The sequence below is a fragment of the Manis javanica genome, chromosome 14 (assembly GCF_040802235.1).
Source record: "Manis javanica isolate MJ-LG chromosome 14, MJ_LKY, whole genome shotgun sequence".
In the NCBI taxonomy this organism is placed as follows: Eukaryota; Metazoa; Chordata; class Mammalia; order Pholidota; family Manidae; genus Manis; species Manis javanica.
In genome coordinates this window covers 73,723,211-73,741,974 of record NC_133169.1, presented here as the reverse complement: position 1 = coordinate 73,741,974, position 18,764 = coordinate 73,723,211, and the positions used below count along the sequence as shown (strand labels likewise).

Below are 18,764 nucleotides of genomic sequence, written 5' to 3'. Positions count from 1 at the left end.
AGATGAAAAAAACAGTATTTGCACTGTTATGGGTCAAATGAGATGGTCTCTGAAAGTGCTTTGCAAATTATGAAATATGATATGTGAAGGTAATTACTTAATGCCTTGTGGCCATAGGGAATAAACTGTGGATACTAAGAGAATGGTATACACAGACATCATTATCCATAGGCACATTATTGTAAACTTTTAAGTTGAGAAAGTTATAAGAAAATTAAATAAAAATGTCAAAGCCTTGTTGGATGGTTAAGAGTCATACAGTTCAAGTACCGAGCTTATTCTTTCTGTTTTAAACATGCTGTACAAAAGTGCTGAAAGATATTTGTACATATAAACTCATCTGAAATAGGATGTGTAATGACTAACATTCATTATATAACCTATCCATACATGTTTGTGACAATATAGACTTTATTTTTACCTTGTTTTTATTCACACAGGTAAATCTGAGACATTTTCGTAGAGGCCGGAGGAGATCACTTGCCCTTGTAGCACATACGGGATACATGCCACACCATCAGGATCCTCATCATGTCCACAGGAACACTTCACTGCATGCCAATGCACTCTGCCACTTTCACATTGCAGCCAGTATCAACCCAGCCACAGGTACTGAAGCACAAATGTTTTTGGAATTGAGTGGATTGAATTTATAACAAACAAGTTGTTCTTTAGTTTCTGTACAAGTAAAAAGTCAGAGGGAACTTTCTTGGTTAATTTTTCATTATAGCCAGCTTATTGGTTACATGAAAAGAGGTATTTGTTTACTTATTTGTTTTTAAGGCTATGATTTAGTGTGTGATTTCCAATCTTGATATGTCATTGAGATTATTAGTTTATTCACATATTGAGATTTGAGCTAATACTTAGCATAGAGGTTAACACCACAGTGTAGTATTTTATAATTATTATATAGTTGTTAAAATAAAATCATTTTGTTTAGTATTTAATCTTTGGAGCAATTTCAGAAATAGGAAGCAATATGTAGGCATTCCAACTGAAAGAGTTAAGAAACTCATCTCTACAGTCAAATATGTACTATAAGATTGAAAGATCTAGAACATCTGGATCTATGTTTGGGAAGATTTAAGTATTCATCATTTTAATAAATATTTCTTGGGAGTTTAAAAACTAAGTGGTTGCTTAAGCTGGGCACTTAAGGTGCAACTTTAGGGTATTACTGGGAAAAAAGTTTGAAACAGTATTTGTACATGATAAATGCCATCGGTATAGAAAGAGAAAAATAAAAGCCTCCTTTAATCTCTATCACATCCTGGTCCTTTCCGGCAGAAGATAACCACTATTGATGAGTTTTGGGGATAATTCCTAAGTATAAATTAAGGATGACCTATTTCCATACAGCATACTGGATTGGTAGTAGTATTTTAATATAAATATTAGATTATTTATATTTAAAAAATTATATAGGCTTGGGAAATGTCATTAACCTTTATCAAAACCATACATTGACAGTGGTTGTAATACCCAGAGGCAATTCTAAGGTCAGTGCAATAATTTTGAAAATCTCTGCCGAGTGAAGGACCGTATTTTGAGAATAAAGAAAGCTTGAATTCTCAGTTCAACAGAAAAGGCTGAAAATTACAGAAAAAGAAACTAACTTCCAACATAGCATCTCTTTGACTACCTTTCAATAACAAAAACTCTAGAAGCTTTCTTTAGATTGTAGGTCCCTAGGGAAAATCCATGCATGTAAAACAAATTAAAGCAAAAAATATTATTAGCAGCTAGATTAGATGCTATGTAGAATTCCTTTCCCTAAATTAGATCTGTTAGAATGACCTTTCTGAATGCTGTGCTTCTTATGCAAGGCCAGACTCTCAGATTTGGCTTCACTTATTTATGTCCATTATTACAAATAGATACAGGAGAGGAACTCCTGAAAGCACGTTCTCTTAGTTCTAGTTCCTACATGCTTTCCATGAAGATTTCTCTTAAAAAATTACTTCAGTCAAATTCTTTGAGTGAGATCAGGAGACAAGAACTGTGACTTTCTTTTTAGCTAGTACACTTCTGCTAAAAGTCAGCATTAGACCCTCCTTGTGTACTTAACATCTAAGTTAAGCTAAATGTAGTTTCTTAGAGGCATTGGTGGTATCTTTGGGGTTGATTCTAAGTTAAAACTCAGAAAATCCTACCCATTAGGATACTTGGGGTTATTTTCTCAAACTTGGCACTATTGTGTATTTACCTAGGAACAGTTGGATTTGACACTTCAGTCCCTCAAGGCTTTTATTGAGTGTTTAATTAGTGCCAGTGTAAGAACTGGAGGTGGTGATCAAAACAGGTGTGATCCTTGCTTCTCTTATGAAGCATATAATCAGGCAGGGAGATAAACACTAATCAAACAACTGTACTAATGAATGTATAGTTATAAACACAACTCTTAGACTGGATGTTTCTTATCAACTCTTACAACCCACCTCCAATAGAAGGGACAGAAAGATTCTTTTATCCTTTCCTTTACCATTCATTCCCTATAATACTGTTTCTGTTGGTTTTCAGCAATAGACCCATGGTTTGAACAGATAATTAATTCCATTGATTTATCCTTCCTTTAAAAGAAAATCAGTAGATTGCTTCTGGAGAAAATTGTTTATATTGCCTAAATCCATTCCAGCCTTTACTGTTCAGCAGACACCAGCTAGCATGAGCTAGATTTGCATTTGGTTTAATATGATAAACAATTTTTTCTTCACTTCTGGTAATTAGGGATTATCGTTTGTCACAGTTTACTCTGATTTTGTACTACCGTATACGTAATTTAACAGTTATATCAAAAGTAATATTACCACATCAACAAAAAGAAAGACAAAAACCACATGATCATCTCCATAGATGCTGAAAAAGCATTTGACAAAATTCAACATCCATTCATGATAAAATCTCTCAGCAAAATGGGAATAGAGGGCAAGTACCTCAACATAATAAAGGCCATATATGATAAACCCACAGCCAACATTATACTGAACAGCGAGAAGCTGAAAGCATTTCCTCTGAGATCGGGAACTAGACAGGGATGCCCACTCTCCCCACTGTTATTTAACATAGTACTGGAGGTCCTAGCCACGGCAATCAGACAAAACAAAGAAATACAAGGAATCCAGATTGGTAAAGAAGAAGTTAAACTGTCACTATTTGCAGATGATATGATATTGTACATAAAAAACCCTAAAGACTCCACTCCAAAACTACTAGAACTGATATCAGAATACAGCAAAGTTGCAGGATACAAAATTAACACACAGAAATCTGTAGCTTCCCTATACACTAACAATGAACCAATAGAAAGAGAAATCAGGAAAACAATTCCATTCACAATTGCATCAAAAAGAATAAAATACCTAAGAATAAACCTAACCGAAGACGTGAAAGACCTATACCCTGAAAACTACAAGTCACTCTTAAGAGAAATTAAAGGGGACACTAACAAATGGAAACTCATCCCATGCTCGTGGCTAGGAAGAATTAATATAGTCAAAATGGCCATCCTGTCCAAAGCAATATACAGATTTGATGCAATCCGTATCAAATTACCAACAGCATTCTTCAACGAACTGGAACAAATAGTTCAAAAATTCATATGGAAACACCAAAGACCCCGAATAGCCAAAGCAATCCTGAAAAAGAAGAATAAAGTAGGGGGGATCTCACTCCCCAACTTCAAGCTCTACTACGAAGCCATAATAATCAAGACAGTTTGGTACTGGCACAAGAACAGGGCCACAGACCAGTGGAACAGATTAGAGACTCCAGAAATTAACCCAAACATATATGGTCAATTAATATTTGATAAAGGAGCCATGGACATACAATGGCGAAATGACAGTCTCTTCAACAAATGGTGCTGGCAAAACTGGACAGCTACATGTAGGAGAATGAAACTGGACCATTGTCTAACCCCATATACAAAAGTAAACTCAAAATGGATCAAAGACCTGAATGTAAGTCATGAAACCATTAAACTCTTGGAAAAAAACATAGGCAAAAACCTCTTAGACATAAACATAAGGGACCTCTTCTTGAACATATCTCCCCGGGCAAGGAAAACAACAGCAAAAATGAACAAGTGGGACTATATGAAGGTGAAAAGCTTCTGTACAGCGAAAGACACCATCAATAGAACAAAAAGGAACCCTACAGTATGGGAGAATATATTTGAAAATGACAGATCCGATAAAGGCTTGACGTCCAGAATATATAAAGAGCTCACACGCCTCAACAAATAAAAAACAAATAACCCAATTAAAAAATGGGCAGAGGAACTGAACAGACAGTTCTCTAAAAAAGAAATACAGATGGCCAACAGACACATGAAAAGATGCTCCACATTGCTAATTATCAGAGAAATGCAAATTAAAACTACAATGAGGTATCACCTCACACCAGTAAGGATGGCTGCCATCCAAAAGACAAACAACAACAAATGTTGGCGAGGCTGTGGAGAAAGGGGAACCCTCCTACACTGCTGGTGGGAATGTAAATTAGTTCAACCATTGTGGAAAGCAGTATGGAGGTTCATCAAAATGCTCAAAACAGACCTACCATTTGACCCAGGAATTCCACTCCTAGGAATTTACCCTAAGAACGCAGCAATCAAGTTTGAGGAAGACAGATGCACCCCTATGTTTATCGCAGCACTATTTACAATAGCCAAGAATTGGAAGCAACCTAAATGTCCATCGGTAGATGAATGGATAAAGAATATGTGGTACATATACACAATGGAATACTACTCAGCCATGAGAAAGGGAAAATCCTACCATTTGCAGCAACATGGATGGAGCTGGAGGGTATTATGCTCAGTGAAATAAGCCAAGCGGAGAAAGAGAAATACCAAATGATTTCACTCATCTGAGGAGTATAAGAACAAAGGAAAAACTGAAGGAACAAAACAGCAGTGGAATTACAGAACCCAAAAATGGACTGACAGGTACCAAAGGGAAAGGAACTGGGGAGGATAGGTGGGCAGGGAGGGATAAGGGGGGGGGAGGAAGAAAGGGGTATTAAGATTAGCATGCATGGGGTGGGGAGGGCTGTACAACACAGAGAGGACAAGTAGTGACTCTGCAACATTTTGCTATGCTGATTGACAGTGACAGTAATGTGGTTTATATGGGGGACCTGGTATAGGGGAGAGCCTAGTAAACATAGTATTCTTCATGTAAGTGTAGATTAAAGATTAAAAAAAAAAAAAGAAAAGGGGGATTACTCCTTGATAGGATAAAACTAATGGTAAATCAAAGATTAATGCATGCTTTAAATATCCTTAATTTTGACCACGTAAAGGGTGTCAGATGATCGGCTATGGAGGTTCACTTTTCTGATAATATTCCTTTCTCTTAAAAAAAAAAAAGCAGTTCCTGTGTGGTGACCTCCAATGAGTTCTACACAATGGTATAAAGGGCATATCAAAGTGTGGGCAAAGGGTCTGTTTGTTTTTATACAGAAGATCAAAGCCTAATTTGGCTACCCAGAAAATGAACTAAGATATGATATGAAGAAGAAAGTCCAACATCAGCACTCTCTGGAAGACTCATACCAGAAGATGATCATCAAAAAACCTCCACAAAGATCCAGGCGATGCTGCAGTTGTAGCTGCATCCATCCCACCGTTTCCTGGATTTGCCATTGGAATGAAGAAGGAGATATCTAAGCTGGCCTGTGCATACACCAAAACAACAAATTTGACTGGATCTATACTGTTGGAACTCAACCAGGAGTAGGGAGGGGTGCAAGTTGTAGCACTCCAAAACCTTATGACTATAGACTATCTACGGTTAAAAGAACATATGGGATGTGAACAGTTCCCTGAAATGGGTTGCTTTAATTTGTCTGATTTCTCTCAGACTGTTCAAGTACAGTTGGGCAATATCCATCATATCATAGACAAATTTTCACAAATGCCTAGGGTGCCTAACTGGTTTTCTTGGCTTCACTGGAGATGGCTGGTAATTAAAGATCTGCTTTGTTTTTGTAACTGTATTCCTTTTATGTTAATGTGTGTATGCAATTTAGTTAGTAGTTTAAAACGTATACATGCTTAAGTTATTCTACAAGAAGATATGTCAAAGAAATAATCTTCCCATGTTTTCTTCCATCTGCTACCTCTATAGCTTTTCTTCTTCCTTCCTAATTACAACCCTTAAATAGAATTCATGCCTCATATCGAATTTACCGAGTATCGTAATTCCTCCAAGTGGTAAAGATACCTCAAGACAAATGCTGGGCATAGAAGCCACAGGGCATAAATCTGCAAAGAAGTAAAAAGCTAACCTTTTCAAACAATATTGCTTCTCTCTCACTTACCAAGTTTACATTTCCCTGTATGGCCCCCGAAGATGACTGGTTAGCCAGAGATGGGTAAGATTCCTCAAGGGAGGAACAACCTAAGACAGGCACAGTCACAGGGGGGCCATCAGGTGAGAAATTGGGGATCAACAGTGGTGAAGCTTAGAACCTCACCTCCCCTGTTTTGAGAGAAATCTTCTGCATCCGTGGATGTTTTATTGCCCTTGTCTAGCTTGGATTAACACATAGTCTACAGGCACACACCTGATCATATACAATTGCGCTCTTACAACACTAAACTATGTTTTCTACCTTTATCTTGCATCTACCTACCACTTCAGCATTTTATTAAAAATAAAAAAAATAATAATAATAAAGGGAGAAATGTGGGACCCACATATAAATCAAGTATAAAAATCAAACGAATATTCATATTTGACCTGATTGTTTATAGTTCATAATGCGTGATCAAAACCGAAAGTTTCTGTGATGACTGCCCTTGTACTGTTCACCATGTAAGAACTTATTCACTATGTAAGAATTCGTTCACCATGTAAGAACTTGTTCGTTATGCTACAGAAGATTGGAGACTGACGAGAATTAGGCTTGAGATGGATTAATGATTGTGCATTGAGCATTGACTCCCCTATACAGAATTTTATTGTTGTTAACAACCATTTGATCAATAAATATGAGAGATGCCCTCTCAAAAAAAATCAAACGAATACTCATATTTGAACTGGCTATAGTTCATAATGCATGATCAAAACCGAAAGTTTCTGTGATGACTGCCCTTGTACTATTCACCATGTAACTTATTCACTATGTAAGAATTGTTCTCCATGTAAGAACTTGTTCGTTATGCTTCAGAAGATTGGAGACTGACGAGAATTAGGCCTGGGGTGGATTAATGATTATACATTGAACATTGAGTCCCCTATACAGAATTTAATTTTTGTTAACAACCATTTGATAAATAAATAGGAGAGATGCCCTCACAAAAAAAAAAAAAAAAAAGTAATATCAAGGAGCAGTTTTTTTTTCTTAGTTGGTTTTTTTTTCTTGAATGCCTTTCTTGAGTATAAGGGAACCTCAGTTTCATATTTTCAACTCATTCTTCATGAGCAGCATCTATTTTAGGATTAGATGAAAGAGTCATTAAAAAGCTAATAGGTCATTCTACTAAATGAAAAGGAAGATGTTGCTGTTGAGATAAATATATCACTAGTTCCTTTGACATCATAATGATGGCATTTTCCATGGTAGATCATGTTAAACTATGTTTCTTACTAAAGTTTGTGTATAAATTAAGAAACCTTTCTTGTTACCATGTATTGAAATTATAGGTGTGTTTCTTAATGAGAATGTTTTTTAGAATAAAAAAAACATCTATGTATATGTAACTTATGTTGTATGACCTAGAATATGTAATTTTATCTCCTTTATAGTAGGTATATTAAATTTGCCATTTAGGTGTGTTTTCAGTAATAATAATTGTGGGAACCATGTTGGTTGCCTTATTTATAGGTTAAATAAAATGTGTTACAGAGGTTTACAGAAAAATGTGACAGCTAATAATAAAAATATGGAATCTCAATGTTTTGTATGCTAGAATGATAGAAATATTAATTGGGGGTTTCTTTTGTTGTTGTTCTTTATAGACATTCCACTTCTTCCTTCTATTACGTCTCTAAGTCTAAGTGAAAATGAAGAGAAGAGTGGGCCTTTTGTGGTACACTGGCTAAACAATAAAGAGTTGCATTTTACTTTGTCCATGGAAGTCTTTTTACAACAACTTAGAAAAAGTTTTGACCAACCATCTTCTGAAGCCAGTGCAGAAGACTCTAATCAGGCAGATGTAAAATCTGATGAAGGTAAATCTTTAAGAAGGATAAAAAACACAAAGTTCTGTTCAAAATAACAAAGATTTTTATAGTAGGGTAACAGTGTTACCAGAAACAAACTTCAAAATGCAATGGCATAATACTTATTTGGACCAGCTAATTTAATAATCCAGTATATATGTTCCTTGTCCAGGTGGCTTTCTTCTTTCTGCCTGGTGACACAGGAACTCAGGATTCTGCCTCCTGTGCTTTCAGCCACTAGGTGCTTGCTACTTAGACTGTGAGATTAGCAGAGTTGGCATTACCTGGGAGCTTGTTAGAAATGCAAACTCAGGCTACACCTGGAGCTACTGAACAAGAATCTGCAATTTAATGAAGTCCCAGGTGATTCTTTATGTACAAAAGTTTGAGAAACATTATCCTAGGTCCTTAAACTCCTTTATTTTCAGCCTCAGTCAGGGGAGAGTGAGGGCAAAGATGAGGTATAGCTCTTTCTCAACTTTGTTGACATAGAATTGCACATCCCTCTCTACTCTTGTTTCATTGGCAAAGACTGATCACAGGCCCCATGTAGCTTCTGACTTGATAGCCCTTCTGTACTAAGGACTGTGAAACATGAATGTGTGGTGGCCAGCCAGCCATCTCTGCTACAGTTTGTTGTTCATACATGTTTTTGTTTTTAAAAAGTTTTGTTTTAGTATCAAACAACACAGATAGGTACGAAGTTCCCCCACTGTTAAGTTTGATGGGTAACCTTCCAGATTTTTTCTTTTCTATGCTCATACAAATATATGTATATAAGCAGTTTTTTTTTAAGTTATAGGAGTTCATTTTTAAACAAAAATAGTGTTCTGCAATGAGTTCTTCTCTGTTTTGTTATTTTTAACAGCTTCTGAATATTGTGTCAAAAGAAAACTTTAGCATTTCCTCCTTGATAGACACTGAAGTTGATTTAAGTTGTTTCTCACTATATTGATAATGGTACTATGACGGATCTTTTCATCTCTGTGAATTTTTCTGTAAGGTAGATTCCCAGATGTGGAATTACATGAGAGGGTAAACATATTAAATTTCAGTAACTTATGCCAAATTTCTCTCCAGAAATGTTTTACCAATTTGTATTCTAACAGGGAGTACAATATCTCTTTATAAAGGATCTAAATAACCTGTTTTCACATCCTTGTCAACACTGGATTGTTCAGTATATTACCTTTTTGCCACTTGATATGGGGAAAATGGCATCTTGTTTTACTTGACATATTCTTGAAGCAATTTGAACAGAATTACTTAGCCCTTCCTGTAGTTTCCCTCTTCATGCCCTTTGCCTAACTTTCTGTTGAGTTTTTTTCTTAATGATTTGCATGTCTTGACTAATTTTTTAAATCTGGTAAACAGTCTTACATCTTTTGTGAGTCTTCTTTTAAGAAAAGCTCTATATTCCTAACCAGGTGAAGGGGACAGGATTTTGAAATACAAGTCAGAATATATATATTTATCTATATTAATAATTTGGCATACCAGCTTATTTTTAATTCCCTGTATATTGAAGGAAATCTGGAAATAGGGTGTATAAATGTATTCCTTTAAAATGGTTTCTTTAAGATGTCATATCGGTTGGAAGTGCATACATCTAGAGGATAGCTAGTGTAACAGACTCAGGTTTAGATAAATCTCCATTATGAAGAATGTGCAAATTATATTCCAATAATATATTAAAAAAATTCAGCCCAGAGTTGTAGCTCCAGTTGCAACTCCTTCATTTTACCATGAGCAAAACTAAGGTCAAAAGAAGAGGTTTGTCTTACTTCTGAGCAGTTAATTGTGGTACTTCTTCTTTAGAAATCAGTTTACCGATTTTCCAGTCCAGTATTAGTCCTTCTACTATTAATGCACTAACTCATTTTCAAACAAATATAACTGAATTAACTCTGTATTACCGAATTAATTTCTGATTATTGAGCCTTCTGATTATTAAGTTAACTCCAGTGGCCTTTTATTCCTGGAGCAAAGTTATTTTTAAAGGGGAGCCCATTTCTTGTTTATATGAAAACTATTATGTTATTCATCCTGATTGCATATATAAGGATATTTCTTAATTTATAGTTACATCTTGGTTCATGAACCCTTTTGCTTATAGAAACGGATGATGGTATTGATGAAAAGAAGGAATTGGGTGGTGATAAAACGGTACCAAACTCAAGTTTTGTGCCATTACCAGCAGCTATCACTGATCACCAGATTGAAGTACTTCTGTGCGAATGGAGTAAAAATGCAGACATGCTGTTTAGTATTCATCCCATGGATGGTTCTTTGCTGGTTTGGCATGTGGATTGGCTGGATGAATACCAGCCTGGTATGTTTCGTCAAGTTCAGGTACTATTATTATGTTGGCTGGAGAGCTACTTCTAGTTCAATTTGGATATTGTTTTATAATAACTGTTTATGTAATTTCATGTGTTCTAATGCTCACTTTCTTAATTCTAGGTGTCCTTTGTTTCCAGAATTCCTGTAGCTTTCCCTACAGGTGATGCAAACTCTCTCTGTAAAAGCATAGTGATGTATGCCTGTACCAAGAACGTTGACTTGGCTATTCAGCAAGGGAAACAAAAACCCTCTAGCCTCACACGTTCTACATCAATGCTTATCTCTTCTGGTCACAGTAAATCAACTAATAGTTTAAAATTAAGTATTTTTACTCCAAATGTTATGATGATTTCGAAGCATGCTGATGGCTCTCTGAATCAGTGGCTGGTCAGTTTTGCTGAGGAATCTGCTTTTTCTACAGTTCTGAGTATTTCTCACAAATCCAGATATTGTGGTCATCGCTTTCATCTTAATGATTTAGCTTGCCACTCAGTATTACCATTATTGCTAACAACGTCACACCATAATGCATTAAGGACACCAGACATTGATAACGAAAAGCAACTTTATGATGCTGTAAATACTGAAGAATGTTCTTTGGCACAACAGAATAAAAGCACCATTGACGTGGCATTTCAGGATCCTAATGCAGTTTATAGTGAGCTTATTCTTTGGAGGGTTGATCCAGTTGGACCATTGTCTTTTTCTGGAGGTGTTTCTGAACTTGCCCGGATTAATTCTCTTCATGTTTCTGCATTTTCCAATGTGGCATGGCTGCCCACTCTTATACCCAGTTACTGTTTAGGTAAGCATTCTCAAGAAACCTATGTTTTCTGACATTATCACGTAAGGGTTAAATTTTAAATGTTTGTAAATACTTTGTAGGTGCATACTGCAACTCTCCTAGTGCATGCTTCGTAGCAAGTGATGGACAGTATCTGAGATTATATGAAGCAGTTACTGATGCCAAGAAACTTCTATATGAGCTTTCCAATCATGAAATTTCTGTAAGTAAATGGTTTTTAAGACATGATATTTATCTATTTATTGGGTATGTTCTAGAATTGTGACATAATTTATAATACACCTGTATATTTTTTTATTTAATTTTTTCACATTTGCATTGTATCCTTACAGTGATTGTAAGCCCCTTTAAAAAGAGACCATTTATTTCATCCATTCCAAAAGTAGAGTCCAGTGTCCTACAATATGTGTTTCTGTAATACTTCTTTTGCTAAGGGATAAATAGGGACTACTGACAGTATAATGTGGAAATTATGTTGGTTCGTAACCTTCAGTTGTGTGTAGGCAAGGGGAGCTGAAATAACAGTGAAATTTTAATCTTAATCAAGGAAGAAAAAGCGCTCAGCTTGGTTGCAATGGAGTTAGGAATCCTATCAACACCACTGCAAAGCTTTTGTCTTTTGATAGGTGGCACTTCTTCCTGTGCCCAGCTAATAGCAGTCCACCACTACTTTGTCTCAGTGCCTCTAGCAGCCAATGTTTCTATTCATTTGGTTTTGGTGTTTTAAAATATCCCCTGAGGTGTAACCGTCAGCCCTACTACACTTCTTGTTTAGGAGATTCAAGCCATCTTCTCAGTTACCAATTAATGTTTTTATTAATGTTCTGGTTAGAGAATTGCATAGGTGTCAGTGATCTGCTCCAATTCAGTTTTTCCCCTAAGTTATTTTTAATGCATGGTTTTACAGAATGCCACGTTTTTAAAAACACATATATAGTATGATAATAGAAACATATTTATTGAAGGCCTTCTGTTTTTCAGGAATTGTTTTAAATTCTGGGAACTTAGATGTGAACAAAGTAGACAAAAATATGAAGTCATATTCTAAAGAGATATAGGGGAGAAGGATAAAAAGATACTAATAAAAACTATGGAGAGAAATAGCATTGCAGAGTAGTAGGGAATACCAAGTAAGGTGCTCATCAGGGAAATCCTCATAGAAAAGGTACCATTTGAGTAAAGATCTGAAAGAGATGAAGAAGCTAGTTGTGTGACTATTTAGAGGAAGAGTATTCCAGGAAGAGGAACAGCTTGTGCAAAGATCCTGAAACCAGAGCATGTTTGGTGTGTAATGAATTAGTAAAGAGGCTCTTGTGTCTGCATCAGAGTGAAGTGGAGAGTATTCAGGATTAAAGTTAGAAAGTTAGCCTGGCCAAGTCGTATGAGGCCTCATAAGCCTTTGTCATAAGTTTGACTTTTACTTTGAGTAACATAGAAACCATGAAGAGAATGGCAGAGTGACAGAATCTCTCTTAGATTTTAAAAGGAGCAGTCTGGTTTCTATATAGTTTAGACATGGGAAGCAGAAGGGGAATCAGAGAGACCAATTCAGAACTATTATAGTAGTCCAGTACAGAGTCAAAGGGCTTAGAAAGGTAGCAAGTGGTAGCAATAAAAGATGGTAAGAATTGGTCAAATGTGGTTGTCTTCCAACACTGAACAGTGCAGTGTGGACTGGATATGGGGTTTATGTGAGAAAGAGAGGATAACTGTCAAGGTTTGTGGCTCAACACTAGCAAGTTGCCTTGAGTTGAGATGAGAAGTTGGACGAGTACCTGATTTTGAGGATCCGGGAGATTTTGAGCCTGGATATGGACATGTTAATTTTGAGATGCTAATGTCTGGAGTTTAGAGGGATACCCAATCTGCAGATAGAAAATAAGTAGTGGTCAGAATATAAATTTAAATCGTGAAGCTGAATGAGATCACTGAGATACAGAATAGATATAAAGTAGAAATGATGGAAGGATTGAATCCTGGGGTGTTCCATTGTCAAAAGTGGGATGAGTATGGTGTGCAGTGGAAACCAAGCGAAGAAAATTATTTCAAGGAGAAGGGAGTGATCATCATGATCAAATAATGTTGATAGATGAGATATGATCAAGATTGGATTTAGCAATGTGACCTTGACTAGAGCAATCAGAACATAAAGGATTAAAAAATCAGCATGTATAAATAGACAGTATGTCAGCTTGTTTCTTCTCACCTCAGAGTACTGCTTAAAAAGCGTTGATTCTTAGATCATTTCTATGAGATTAAAGCCACTCTTTCACATTAATGGTTATAAAATACTTTTTCCCTCCAACAGTTACCAAGCATTGTCTTTCTTTTAAGAGCTGTTAACTCTTACTCATTCCTAGTAAAAGTCCTAGAATGTGTGTAATGAAAGGGGCTTGTGAATTTTCTTAGCCTCACTTGAAAATACTTATTAATGTTATGCCTGAAATTTCACATTATTTCTTATTAATTATTACTGAATTTAATTGTTTAATAAAAGAGATATCCATTTCTTTAAAAACAGAAATATGTTGGTGAAGTGTTTAACATCGTAAGCCAACAGTCAACAGCCAGGCCAGGATGCATTATTGCTTTAGATCCTATTACCAAACTTGTAAGTATTATTTTTCTGGCCATTTAGCATTATGTAAATAACATATATGTCAGCTTATATTGGTATTTATTTTTCAGCAAGGCAGAAAAACCCAGCTGCTTCATGTTTTTCAAGAGGACTTCATTTTGAATCATCTTGAGAAGAAAAGTCTGGGAAGAGATGTATCTGATGCAGGTGAAGAATTTTTTATGTAATAAAAAATATTATGTCAGTAGGTGAGGCAGTTAATAAAAAATTAAAAATAAATAATAAAGTTAATAAAGATGTTTCATCTCCTTGAAGTTAAAATTTTCCTATGTAGGTGTTGTGTGATACTATTTATTATAAATACCAGTGTCTTTTTATTCTTAACTAGGAAATAAATATGAAAAAATTAAGGGTTCATCAGTTATGTTTTTTTAAGATATCATTAATATACAATCTATAAAGGTTTCACATCAGCAACATTGCGGCTGTTACATTCACCCATATTATCAGGGCCCCACACATACCCCATTGTAGTCACTGTCCATCAACATGGTAAGAAGCTATAGAGTCACTACTTGTCTTCTCTATGCTATACTGCCTTCCCTGTGCCCCATCCCTACATCACATGTGCTAATCATATTACCCCTCCATCCCCTTCTCCCTCCCTCCCCACCCACTCTCCCTTCACACCCTCCTCCCTTTGGTAACCACTAGTCCCTTCTTAGAGTCTGTGAGTCTCCTGTTGTTTTGTTTCTTCAGTTTTGCTTTGTAGTTATATTCCACAAATGAGTGAAATCATTTGTTACTTGTCTTTCACCACCTGGCTTATTTCACTGAGCATAATACCCTCTAGCTCCATCCATGTTGTCACAAATAGTAAGATTTGTTTTCTTCTTATGGCTGAATAATATTCTGTTTTGTACATATATGTACCACATCTTCTTTATCCATTCATCTACTGATGGACACTTAGGTTGCTTCCATTTCTTGACTATTGTAAATAGTGCTGTGGTAAACATAGGGGTGCATCTGTCTTTCTGAATCTGAGAACTTGTTCTCTTTGGGTAAATTCCTAGGACTGGAATTGCTGGGTCAAATGGTATTTCAGATGTTTTAGTTTTTTGAGAAACCTCCATATTGCTTTCCCCAATCATTGAACTAATTTACATTCCCACCAACAGTGTAGGAGGGTTCCCTTTCTCCGTATCCTCGCCAGCATTTATTGTTCCTTGTCATTTAGACTTGGCCATCCTAACTGGTGTGAAGTAATTTCTCATTGTGTTTCAATTTGTATTTCCCTGATAATTAGCTCTGTGGAGCATCTTTTCACATGCCTATTGCCATCTGAATTTCTTCTTTCAAGAAGTGTCTGTTCAGATCCTCTGCCCATTTTTTGATGAGGTTATTTGCTTTTTGTGTGTTGAGGCATGCAAGTTCATTATACATTTTGGATGTTAACCCCTTATCGGATATGTTGTTTATGAATATATTCTCCCATGCTATAGGATGCCTTTTGTTCTACTGATGGTGTCCTTTGCTGTACACCATCTTTTTAGTTTGATATAGTCCCATTTGTTCATTTTTACTTTTGTAAAATTTATAATTTTACAAGTTATAATTTAAAGACTAAATATCTTATAAATACTTTTATAATTAAACAGTCTAAAAATTACATTAAACTTAAACTCCTCACCCCAGTATAAAGTCTTATTTTGCATAAAGGAAAACAGAGCAAAATGAAGCCAAAATTCTCTTGGTCATCAGTTTCAATAATAAGGTCAAACGAAACTCAGAAATGACTTTCCTTATAAAGCAACCATAAGCGTGTGCTGGTTGCTTTAAAACTCAGTTACGAAGTGTCACATAATATTAATAACTGCATTCTGTACTTGTTTCAGACTATTTTCATTACTTTTTTGTGCATTTTTTTCTTTTTCCCACCTTTTCTCCATTTTTCTTCTCCTTTGAGAAGTAGTCCTTGAGTTCTGCACTTTATGTTGAATGTCTAATTTCTTACCATACTGCTTTCACTTAGTCTGTCATTTTTCTTGAGAATCATGAACTGTTCAAAAACCCATTCCTTTGGTAACCACTGAATACAGTGATAGAAACATGCTAAAAATGGAAGTAAAGATGTTAGGTACAGAATAAAGGGTTATTTTTACTAACAAAATGTTCTTTTTCCTTTTATATATTAAAATATTAATAACAATGTTAATATCGTTAAAAATGCTGGATTTTTAAGACGTTTTGAAGAATTTATCGTTAAAAATGCAAATTTTTAAAGACGTTTTGAAGAATTTCTCTGTTCTCCTTAAGGTTGTTTTGCTATGATCTTCATCTATTCCAGCATTTTATTTACTACGATTCTTCAATTTTTAACTTACTTTTTTCTCTTTATTTATTTTTTTCCAGTTTTTCTTAAAATATTCAGAGAATTCTTTTTTTTCCAAAACCTGTTATCTTCATTGTCAGAGTTTCCCAGAAAATACTCAAAAGAGTTATGTTTTCATCTTATTTTGCTATAATATCAAGAGCAAAAGAAATGTTTTACAGATATTTTCATTATTAGGGCATTCTTTCCTGTTAGTGAAATTATCAAAAATAGATTTATTTGTGTTCTTTTTTCCTCTTTTATAATCTCTTATCCTTTCCTTCCTTGTAATTCTTGTAATTTAAATGCCTAATACCCAGAACACATTACTAGTTACCTTTTCTTTTCTTTGTCTTTTAACATAATATGATTTAAGATACTTATGATTTATCTTTCTTTCCTAGTGTTCCTTTGAAAACTTCTTTCCTATGCAAATTTAAAAAGACAGAATCATTACACTCTGTTAATAGTTACTCTTCGATTTTTTTCTATATGTTCTGATTTATATAGTTTTTATGATGTAATTTTTCTTTACATAATTTTGTGCATAATGAAGACTAGGTTGTAATAAAGGAAACTTAAAGTCTGTCATTAAATATTCCTTTTCTTCAAGCAATGATGAACCACTGACTTAATGATATATTTTAGATAGGTTCTTTTTTCCTTTTAGTTTATTCTGAGCAACTTATGTGCTGCCTAAATTAGGCAGTTTTGACTAAGATAATTTTTCTTGAATAATATGTTGTATAAGGAGTACTTAAAAACATCATTAATAGGTCATTCCATTAGGGAACTTAACTTACCTTGAAATATGCTTGGCAGCATAATTTTTGTCATGATATGTTGACAAAGTATCATATTCCTATGTTATAGTTCCTATCTAATCAGGAATTTCCTACTTATCATGGTCCAATCAATGTGAGAACAATGTGATGGTGATGACTGTAATATATGATTTTATAAGCCTGTCCATTCAAAAATGAAATTTAAGCATAGCATATGTATAACTGCTGCGATTTTAAGTTAATTAAAAATTCATATGGTAAAGAAATTGATTATATTCTATAATGCTACTTTGTACTTAGGACTTTAAGAGCTTTAAATTATTTTAAAAATTCAGCTATTTTAGCTTGGTATATTTAATAAGTTGTATCATTTATTCATGTTAATAGTGAAAAATTTCATTAATTAACAGGCAACTCACCTAAGGGATTTTCTGAAAAATTCTACCTAATTGTAATAGAGTGTACTCAAGATAACCGTTCATTGTTACACATGTGGAATTTACATTTAAAATCCATTCCTGTCTCATTGGGTAAGTCTTTTTATTTGAACTTTAGGTTTAAGTTAATAAATCATATGATTAGACAGTTCAGACACATTTTTAAAATGATTTTTACTGCATGATGGTAATTGTAGTTTATTCAGTTAATTAAAAAAGCCAAAGGATCGTCTGATTTTCTTGCTCTAAAAAACATATTAATATGGTTACTTTTTTATCTTTTACAAGACAGTTTTAGATTATAAGACATAGCTATTAATGTTTATAAGGTTCCACTCACCCTGATTTTTGGTTGTTTTCTTGTGTTTTATAGATGAAAAAGTAGATACAAAAATTTCTGAAGCAGTTTGGCAGCTAGAAGAACATTATTCTTCTTCTCCAGAAAAGATCTTATCTCCTTTTTCACAGAAGTATCAGGCTTGCAGAGCAAATCTCCAGAGTACCAGCAAGTTGACACTGTCTTCAGAAATGGTTTATAGCCAAGAGTTGCATTTGCCAGAAGGAGTTGAGATAATAAGTGTTAAGCCATCAGCAGGTTTGTAATTTTGTGAAAAGAAACTAAACTTTGTAATTCATGAGTGCTTACTAGGTATTTTTTTTTTAACAAAATAATTTATGATTCTTCTACTAAGTATTTAAAATAGGTGCAGTTACCTTTTGATAAATCACACAGAAGCAGAAATGGAAAGAATATTTACCAAATTGAAAACTTAAATTTCTCAGTTTTAGGATTACTCTGACATATTTCAGCCAGTGGTGTTCTTTAAGTATTGGTTTCTAAAAACAAATTTGCATTATCATTTTGTGAAGACAAAGTGAAAGTTTCTAGGGAGGAGATAACAAGGTTACACCTTATTTAGCAGCTTTGATACTGGTGATGGCTTCCTGGAGTCGTGTTGTGAAGGATCCTGAGTATAATGGCTCCTGATACATATCTATTACCCTTATCCTAGGGCAGCAGTTCTCAGAATGTGGCCTCCAGACCAGCAGTATGGGAACTTCTTAAAAATAAACATTCGTGGTCTTTTTATCACCCATTTCTTTCATTTTCATAGTCAAAGTGTGGGTTTTGGTCTTTTCTACTTCTCTGCCATTTTTTTTCCCACTGTGATTAGTTTGAATACTTTTCAGTTTGCCATGTTGTTTTCAGGTACTTAGTCCTTTCTAATTGGTGAAGTTAGGATCTGGGGGATACTAACGGTGTGCTG

The 18,764-nt window shown here is 34.8% G+C and overlaps 1 protein-coding gene across 12 annotated transcripts in view; it reads left to right on the top strand.

Moving 5' to 3' along the window:
- DMXL1 (Dmx like 1) overlaps nt 1-18,764 on the top strand; it is a 166,860-nt gene that overhangs the window by 48,863 nt on the left and 99,233 nt on the right. For all 12 annotated transcript variants that reach the window (XM_073221581.1, XM_073221580.1, XM_073221583.1 and 9 more), the window contains exons 9-17: nt 441-609; nt 7,971-8,183; nt 10,291-10,526; nt 10,638-11,322; nt 11,403-11,524; nt 13,844-13,933; nt 14,011-14,107; nt 17,470-17,589; nt 17,870-18,091. In XM_073221581.1, the coding sequence (XP_073077682.1) occupies nt 441-609; nt 7,971-8,183; nt 10,291-10,526; nt 10,638-11,322; nt 11,403-11,524; nt 13,844-13,933; nt 14,011-14,107; nt 17,470-17,589; nt 17,870-18,091 (1,954 nt within the window). The remainder of the gene's footprint in view (nt 1-440; nt 610-7,970; nt 8,184-10,290; nt 10,527-10,637; nt 11,323-11,402; nt 11,525-13,843; nt 13,934-14,010; nt 14,108-17,469; nt 17,590-17,869; nt 18,092-18,764) is intronic.